This window comes from Cetorhinus maximus, chromosome 16, assembly GCF_964194155.1.
Source record: "Cetorhinus maximus chromosome 16, sCetMax3.hap1.1, whole genome shotgun sequence".
NCBI classification, from domain to species: Eukaryota; Metazoa; Chordata; class Chondrichthyes; order Lamniformes; family Cetorhinidae; genus Cetorhinus; species Cetorhinus maximus.
Genome location: NC_135894.1, coordinates 36,389,219 through 36,398,898, shown reverse-complemented (window position 1 = coordinate 36,398,898; position 9,680 = coordinate 36,389,219). Strand labels below are relative to the sequence as shown.

The following is a 9,680-nucleotide window of genomic DNA, read 5'->3' as shown; positions in this document are numbered from 1 at the left end:
AGGGAGGGAGTTTCCTAATGTTGGGAATCTAGGAAAAGGGATACCAAGCTAAATGTTATGCTCCTTCCAGAAGGCCAGCAGGGCAGTTGCTACATTATAGACCAGGCAACGGGAGAGTTACTTTAAACTAGGGTTAATGAATTGCATCACTGAGAATGGAATCCACTTTATAAGAACACACTGTTATTATTGAATGTTGTGGCGTTGGATCTGGTACCCTGGTTTGTTGAGACTAACGGATCTGCGTTGCACGCTTGTTTTGGGGTCACCGAGTTGGTACGATAGAGAAGATCAGTAGATCATTCTTAGAAGAAACACATTCTGTTTACTTACGAAAGGAACTCAGCAGCTACACTTGTGTGCTTACAGTTCAAAACTCTGTCTTTATACTTCAGACTCTAACTCAAGACTACTGACTACAGAGGTAGTCCGCACTACTCTGTTATTGGGTATCAAGTTCATGTGATCTTACATTACAACATTTATCTTAAAGGTATATTACACATCAGATTACAACATCCCTCCCCCTTTACTCAGAAATACATTTTACAAATTTTCTCAAAATATCAATTTTTTTCTCACAGATAAGTAATTTACAAAGTTAGTCTTTCTGCATGTAGAACGTCTCAGCTCTACAGCTTCCGATGTTTTATCTGGAACCTCCTTCACTGGAATTGTCTGATCATTAGGCTCTTCAGTAGGTATCTGCAAATCTGTTCCTTTGACTCTTTCAGGTATAGTCAGTCGGCCCTTCAGACACATCTGTACTCAGTTGAGTTCTTTCAACAGGAGACGTTGACTCGCGAACACTGGTGGAATCATTTCTGGATATTTTGTTTCTCCTCTTCTTATATGGTCCACATGTCTCCGTATAACTTGATCTTCCACTTTCTCATGGTCGGAAAGAAGTCCAGTTATTGCACTTAATTCACCAAACAACCTCTAAAACTCTTCACATATACCTTCTCTCCTACATTAAACATCCTGTCACGACTGTGCCAATCATGTCCAGTTTTCTGACTTCCCTGACTTCTTTCCACCTTACCCCCCAAATTTGGCGTAATTAGGCTCAATCTCAATCAGAGATGACGCTTCATCAACAATTCCGCAGGTGTGACACCTGTTGTTGTATGAAGGTGGTCCTATAATGGAAAAGAAAATGCACTAGTTTAGTCGCTATAGAATCTGAATTTCTGAACCGCTCCCTCGACCAGTCCATTTGAAGTTTGTACATGAGTAATACTGTTGAGGCTGATAAATCATTGAAACTCAGCGCTCGTAAATACTGTTCCATTGTCTGATATGACCACTTCTCGTAGTCCATTGATTGTGAAACTTTGCCATAGCTTGTCAATTGGAGCATAAGATGTTGGCGACTTCACTTCATATATGTCCATCTATTTTGAGTGAGCGTCGACGATAAGTAGAAACATTGTTCCCATAAATGGCTCTACACAGTCGATGCATAATCACACCCATGGCCTTCCTGGCCACTCCCAAGGATATAACAGAGCTGTTGAAGGTAACCTTTGCACTTGTTGACAATGCATACAGCTTCTCACTAAGCTCTCTATTTCTCCATCCATTCCAGGCCACCATAGGTAGCTGTGTGCTATGGCCTTTATTCTGGAAATACCTGGATGTGCTTATGTAGATCAGTTAACATTGGCTTTTGTCCTTTTGGAGGAACAATCACTCAAGATTCCCACAATAAGATACCATCCTAACTGGTTATCTCATATCGTCTGTGAAAATAAGGTTTCATTTCATCAGATTCTTGGTCTTATGACCAACCATGAAGAACTTGTTCTCGTACTTTGAATAAGACTGGGTCTCGACTTGTCCAATCTCTGATCTGTCTAGCATAGATTGGTGATGAATCAAGGAAGTTCAATAATAAAAGTAATTCTTGAGGAATTGGAACATCCTCAACGCTTACTTGCATGGGAAAATGACTAAGTGGATCAGCATTTGCAATTTGACTTCCGAGTCTATGAATGAAAGTATACACATATGCTGCCAAGATCAATGCCCATCTTTGTACTCTTGCTGAGGCTATAGAGGGTATAGCCTTGTTTTCACTAAACAATCCCAGCAAGGGCTTGTGGTCCAATATGATAGTAAAATGATGACTGTGCACATACTGGTGAAATTTCTGAACACCAAAGATGATTGGCAGGCCTTCTTTTTCTATCTGTGAGTACCCCTTTTCTGCAGTATTGAGTGTTCTCGATACATATCCTATGGGCCGTTCTGATCCATTGTCCATTCGATGGGAAAGCACTGCTCCCATTCCATAGGAAGACGTGTCACATGTCAACACCAACTCTTTCTTCTGGTCAAAATGTACTAGAAGGGTAGATGATTGCAACAACTGTTTCACTTTTGTGAAAGCTTCTTCCTGTGGTATTTGCCAAGACCATCATTGGTTTTCTTGAGCAAGTAATACAGTGGTGCCAGTTCAATCGACAAATTAGGCAAGAAATGTCCTTAGTAATTGATCATCCCCAAGAATGATTTGAGTTTGGATGTATTCTTTGGTGCTGGTGTCTCTCTAATGGCTTTCACTTTTTCCTCAATTGGGTGTAGGCCTTGTGAATCTATCTTGTGACCTAGGTAGGTTACCTTTTTCACTTGGAATGTGCACTTATCTTTTATCAAACGCACTCCCACCTGCGAAAAATATTTTAAAACTTCTTCCAAGTTTACCAACTGTTCATTTTCAGTGAGTCCTGTTGCCTGAACATCATCTAAATAAACTATAACATGGGGCAGTCCCTGTAGTAAACTTTCCATGGTTCTTTGAAACATGGCACAAGCTGAAGACACGCCAAGAGGTAAACGGGTAAATTGGCACAACCTTTGTGTGTATTAATGGCGGCAAGTTTCCGAGAGGCCTTCTCTAATTCTAATTGTTGATGATCATGACTCATATCAAGCTTCGTGTAGGCAGTTCCACTTGCCAGTTTAGTGTACAAGTCTTCAATTTTTGGTATGGGGTGTCTGTCCAACTTAGCCACCTTATTGACTGTTAATTTGTAGTCCCCACAAATTTGAACACTTTGGTCAGATTTGAGAACAGGTACAATTGGTGCTGCCCATTCTGAAAACTGCACTGGTTGTATCACTCCCAGTTTTTCTAATCTATCTAGTTCGGCATCTACCTTTTCCAGCATTGCATAAGGTACTGGTCTTGCCTTCATGAATCTGGGTGTTGCCTCTGGATCTACATTAATTTTTGCTTGTAGCCCCTCAATATTTCCAAGTTCGTCCTTGAAGACTGAGGCATATTTTTGTAGTAGCTCTAATAGCCCATCAGTTCTCAATTGGAAGATCTCAGTCCAATCCAATTTAATTTCTTTCAGCCAGTTTCGTTCAAGGAGACTAGATCCCTCGCCTGCTACCACTACCAAGGGTAATTTCACTGTTTGACCTCCGTAGTGTACATATGCCCTTGACTTGTATTTTTTAAATTCATTCACGGGATGTGGGCTTCGCTGGCCGGGTCAGTATTTATTGCCCATCCCTAGTTGCCCTTGAGAAGGTGGTGGTGAGCTTCCTTCTTGAACCGCAGCAGTCCATGTGGTGTTATAATAACAGTGCTATTAGGAAGGGAGTTCCAGGATTTTGACCCAGCGACAGTGAAGGAATGGCAATATGTTTCCAAGTCAGGATGGTGAGTGGCTTGGAGGGGAACTTCCAGGTGGTGATGTTCCCATCTATCTGCTGCCCTTGTCCTTCTAGATGGTAGTGGTCATGGGCTTGGAAGGTGCTGTCAAAGGAGCGTTGGTAAATTCCTGCAGTGCATCTTGTAGATGGTACACACTGCTGCTACTGTGTGTCGGTGGTAGAAGGAGTGAATGTTTGTGGATGTGATGCCAATCAAGTGGACTGCTTTGTCCTGGACGATGTCCAACTTCTTCAATGTTGTAGAGGCTGCACTCATCCATGCAAGTGGGGAGTATTCCATCACATTCCTGACTTGTGCCTTGTAGATGGTTGAGAGGCTTTGGGGAGTCAGGAGGCAAGTTACTTGTTGCAAGATTCCTAGCCTCTGGCCTGCTCTTGTAGCCACAGTATTTATATGCAGTTTCTGGTCAATGGTAACCCCCAGGATGTAGATAGTGGGGGATTCAGTGATGGTAATGCCATTGAACATCAAGGGGCGATGGTTGGATTGTCTTTTGTTGGAGATGGTCATTGCCTGACACTTGTGTGGTGTGAATGTTACTTGCCACTTGTCAGCCAAGCCTGGGTATTGTCCAGGTCTTGCTGCATTTGGACATGAACAGCTTCAGTATCTGTGGAGTTGCGAATGTGCTGAACATTGTGCAATCATCGGCGAACATCCCCACTTCTGACCTTATGATGAAAGGAAGGTCATTGATGAAGCAGCTGAAGATGGTTGGGCCTAGGATGGTTAGGCCTTGTATGTCTTCTCCTGTAGTTTACTTTCCCCATGATTCAGGTATTTAAAAGCATGCTCACCTATCACCGTAGTGACTGCTCCAGTGTTCACCTCCATTCATTTCGGCCTCTCATTCACTCTCATGGTTACATAGATTGATTCTGTTCTCCCTACCTTTAAATTAAACAATGAATAGATATCTGAATCTATTACTTCAGGTTTTGCAATGCTGTAAATCACATTGGGTTTTTGCTTTTGTTTGAAAGTCTACCTGATTCTATCTTTACAATGTCCCACGAGGTGTCCATTCTGATGACAGAAGAAACATTTGATTTTTTTAAGCAGGTTCATTGTAAGGTTGTCTGCTTCAACCTCTGTTACCATTATGCCATGTATTTTGCTGTTAAGCCACCTATTTTTATTTGTCTGCTAGTGGTGGCTGCTTCCCATTTCTGAGCAAAGCCTTGCACTTTCGTGCTCTTTTTGGCTGAGGCTCCCCACCCAACATGGAGGGCGGCGACATTTTGCTTCCATGGCCAGTGCTATTTCTAGCGCCTTCTGAAAATTCACATTTGTTTCAGACAGTAATCCCTTCTGAATCGCATCTTCATTTATACCACACACCAAACGATCTCTAAGGATATCATTGATAGATGTACCAAACTCGCAATATTCTGTTAATTGTTTCAGACTTGCCACATAACAAGCAACTGTCTCCCTTGCAGTTCTATTCCTGGAGTCAAATTTGAACCACTGCATCGTCACCAAAGGCTATGGTTGGTAGTGATGCTTTACGAGGTTCACTAAGTCATCAAAACTTTTCGAATCTGGGGCACTGGGTGCCAACAAATTTCGAATTAATCCATATGTTTTACTCCCACATGTGGATAAGAGGATCACGCGCTTCTCTTTCTCCCCGCGATGTCGTTCACCTGGAAAGAGAATGTGAGGCGTTCAATATAATGAGACCAATCATCCAAGGCTGGATTGAAAGGTTCAACTCCTCCGAATTGTGGCACGCTCTGAGGGGATTGCTTCGATAATTAAGATGGAAATTTTTCTTCACTTACAATTACCATGCGAGGTACAGCCCGATTTCAATTCTCTTGATTTCCTTCGTTCTTTCTTGCTTTTTCTTGCCCTTTTGCGTCTTTTTCTTGCTTTTCACTCTTGTCACCAGTTTATTGGATCCAGTGCCCTGGTTTGTTGGGACTAACGGATCCAGGTTGCATGCTTGTTTCTGGGTCACCGAGTTGGTGCAATAGACAGAGGAGATCAGTAGATCGCTCTTAGAAGAAACACATTCTGTTTATTTACAAAAGGAACTCAGCAGCTACACTTGTGCTTACAACTCAAAACTCTGTCTTTACACTTCCGACTCTAACTCAATACCACTGACTACAGAGGTAGCCTGCCCTACTTTGCTAATGGATACCAAGACCATGTGATCTTCCATTACAACATTCGTCTTAAAGGTATATTACAATCAGATTACTACATGTGGTCATTCCACCTCATCCAACACCTGCGGTGAAATTGCAATGAAGGTTTAAACAATTATAGATAACAATACACTGGTATATTGTTAATATATAGATGCAACATCATTACTTGCAATACTAATAGTCAATAAAAGGGCCAGTTAATATATTGTTTAATAAACTGTAGATCCCTTCAGTACCAACTCTCGCCCCCATGTTTATAGTTCGTTCTTTATTTTAAATTCAACTGCAGGACCTTAGGGCGCGCACGTAAATGCTATTTTGAATATTTAAAGGACATTCTCAGAACGCGGGAATTTGTAGGATTAATGGCTCATCGGGTTAATTCGTTAACTGCTGTGGCTGTTCTAAATCCTCATTCAGCAGCCGGGACACTTGTGGGATTTGCCGCATGGTTTACTGTGGACTGCCTGTCAGTTGGGCCACTCTTTAGAGTGCGATTTCCCCCCGGCGCTAGGACCTCGCGGAACTTGATGGACAAAAATGAAACTCAAACGCGATTCCTGTTCGATAGGTTGGAGTGTTTTCTTTTTGTGGATGTCCAAGTGGTGGCGGAGAATTGGTTTCTAACTGCACGGTCTACGGTAAATCTACATTTGACCGATTTGTAGAACTAATAGGGACAACTAAGCAGAAAAAGGCTGGAAGAGAGAAGTCTTGATGATGAACTAGAAAGAAGAAGGACAACGGATCACAATAATAAATTTAAAGGAGAGCATTAAAAAGTGGAAACCGAAAGAGTAATAAGCATAGTAATAAATTGAAGAGAGGAAATGGGGAGCTCCAACATTAGAACCTGAAAGAGGAAAATAGTAATAAACCGGCAGGAAATAGTAATAAACTGGAGGGAGTATGAAATGTAGAAACAAAGAGGAAAAGGGCTGAGAAGGAGACATCATAAACGAGAAACTGTGGAAACCATAAAGACAGTGAGAACACAACAAACTAAAGTAGAAGGGGCGAAGAGAAGAGTGAGGGTCCCAAATCAGAGAGAACTCGAGAAAGGGCTAAGACTAGAAATAATCTGGGAGCATTTTTCCTTAATGGAGGATATATAGGAAAACAGCAAAAATGTGAATGAGAGGGGGAGAAGGAAATAATTGTATAAACGCGGAGTAATTTCGTAGAAACACTGCAATATTACAGAGAAAACTATAATTATATAGGAATGCGAGATTGCGATAAAATAGACTAAGAAATTATAAGTTATATAGTTTGAGTTTTTCTTAAAGGAACAGTCAGCGAGTGAACAGTGACACGGGAATTTAACTGCACGAATAAAAGCGGAGTAAATTGAATAACGGGAGAGGACAAGTGAAGAACTCTGACAAAAATGATTGAATTTACAGAAGAAGATCTGGACTTTTACCTGCTGAATCAGGTTGGTGGAGATTTGTGAGAGATGGAATGCAGTGAAGTCAACACCAGGGAGAGTGAAGACCGTTCGTGTTAGAGGAGAGTGTTTGTTAATAATCAGAATAACTAAATTCATTTTGGAGTTTTTATTGTTAACGATGGATTTATGACTGTGACATTTTCACCCCCACACTTGCTTAGTTTCCATCCATTAGAACAAAGAAAATGTCCTAAACAAAATAAAAACAGAATTACCTGGAAAAACTCAGCAAGTCTGGCAGCATCGGCGGAGAAGAAATCAGTCAACGTTTCGAGCCCTCATGGCTCTTCGGCAGAACTGAAGCATAGTTTCAACAAGGGAGAAATATAAATTGGTTTAAGGTGGGTGGGGGGGAAGAGACACATTGAGGGTGTGGTGTGAGCAGATAATCAAAAGATGTCAGCGACAAAAGGGTCAAAGAGGTGTTGAAGGTGGTGGTCTTTGTCTGAGAAAAGTGCTAATTAAGAATGGAAAACAGGATATTCAAAGTACAGCTCTAGTGGGGGTGGGGTGGAAAGACTAAAGGTTTTAGTTTTAGATTTAAAAATAATGGAAATAGGTGGGGAAAGAAGAATCTATATAAATTATTAAAAAAAAAGGCGGGTGGGGGGGGGGAAAAGAAACGGGGTGGGGATGGGGGGAGGGGGAGTTTAAGATCTAAAGTTGTTGAATTCAATATTCAGCCCAGAAGGCTGTAAAGTGCCTAGTTGGAAGATGAGGTGCTGTTCCTCCAGTTTGCGTTGGGCTTCACTGGAACAATGCAGCAAGCCAAGGACAGACATGTGGGCAAGAGAACAGGGTGGAGTGTTAAAATGGCAAGCGACAGGGAGGTTTGGGTCTTTCTTGCGGACAGACCGCAGGTGTTCCGCAAAACGGTCGCCCAGTTTGCGTTTGGTCTCTCCAATGTAGAGGAGACCGCATTGGGAGCAACGAATGCAGTAGACTAAGTTAGGGGAAATGCAAGTGAAATGCTGCTTCACTTGAAAGGAGTGTTTGGGCCCTTGGACAGTGAGGAGAGAGGAATTGAAGGGGCAGGTGTTGCATCTTCTGCGTGGGCATGGGGAGGTGCCATAAGTGGGGGTTGAGGAGTAGGGGGTGATGGAGGAGTGGACCAGGGTGTCCCAGAGGGAACGATCCCTACGGAATGCTGTCAAGGGGGGTGAAGGGAAGATGTGTTTGGTGGTGGCATCATGCTGGAGTTGGCGGAAATGGCGGAGGATGATCCTTTGAATGCGGAGGCTGGTGGGGTGATAAGTGAGGACAAGGGGGACCCTATCATGTTTCTGGGAAGGAGGAGAAGGCGTGAGGGAGGATGCGCGGGATATGGGCCGGACACGGTTGAGGGCCCTGTCAACGACCGTGGATGGAAAACCTCGGTTAAGGAAGAAGGAGGACATGTCAGAGGAGCTGTCTTTGAAGGTAGCGTCATCAGAACAGATGCGACGGAGGCGAAGGAACTGAGAGAATGGGATGGAGTCTTTACAGGAAGCGGGGTGTGAGGAGCTGTAGTCGAGGTAGCTGTGGGAGTCGGTAGGCTTGTAATGGATATTGGTGGACAGTCTATCATCAGAAATTGAGACAGAGAGGTCAAGGAAGGGAAGAGAAGTGTCAGAGATGGACCATGTGAAGATGATGGAGGGGTGGAGATTGGAAGCAAAATTAATAAATTTTTCCAGGTCCCGACGAGAGCATGAAGCAGCACCGAAGTAATCATCGATGTACCGGAGAAAGAGTTGTGGGAGGGGGCCGGAGTAGGACTGGAACAAGGAATGTTCCACATACCCCATAAAGAGACAGGCATAGCTGGGGCCCATGCGGGTACCCATAGCCGCACCTTTTATTTGGAGGAAGTGAGAGGAGTTAAAGGAGAAATTGTTCAGTGTGAGAACAAGTTCAACCAGACGGAGGAGAGTAGTGGTGGATGGGGATTGTTGGGGCCTCTGTTCAAGGAAGAAGCTAAGGGCCCTCAGACCATCCTGGTGGGGGATGGAGGTGTAGAGGGATTGGACATCCATGGTGAAGAGGAAGCGGTTGGGGCCAGGGAACTGGAAATTGTTGATGTGACGTAAGGTGTCAAAGGAATCACGGATGTAGGTGGGAAGGGACTGGACAAGGGGAGAGAGAAGGGAGTCAAGATAACGAGAAATGAGTTCCGTGGGGCAGGAACAGGCTGACACGATCGGTCTGCCAGGACAGTTCTGTTTGTGGATTTTGGGTAGGAGGTAGAAGCGGGCCGTCCGAGGTTGGGCGACTATCAAGTTGGAAGCTGTGGGAGGAAGATCTCCAGAGGAGATGAGGTCAGTGACAGTCCTGGAAACAATGGCTTGATGTTCTGTGGTGGGGTCATGGTCCAGGGAGAGGTAGGAGGAAATGT

At 43.5% G+C, this 9,680-nt stretch overlaps 1 protein-coding gene across 7 annotated transcripts in view; it reads left to right on the top strand.

Moving 5' to 3' along the window:
• The first annotated feature begins 2,761 nt into the window (after positions 1-2,761).
• Positions 2,762-9,680, top strand: part of mab21l3 (mab-21-like 3) — a 74,869-nt gene continuing 67,950 nt past the window's right edge. Inside the window, exons 1-2 of one of the 7 annotated variants that reach the window (XM_078559665.1) lie at positions 2,762-2,837; positions 7,143-7,291. In XM_078559665.1, the coding sequence (XP_078415791.1) occupies positions 7,244-7,291 (48 nt within the window). In that variant the 5' untranslated portion in view covers positions 2,762-2,837; positions 7,143-7,243. Of the gene's footprint in view, positions 2,838-6,215; positions 6,495-6,632; positions 6,651-6,713; positions 6,840-7,142; positions 7,292-9,680 lie in introns of those variants that run through there. The other 6 variants (XM_078559667.1, XM_078559661.1, XM_078559668.1 and 3 more) reach the window with 6 other exon arrangements.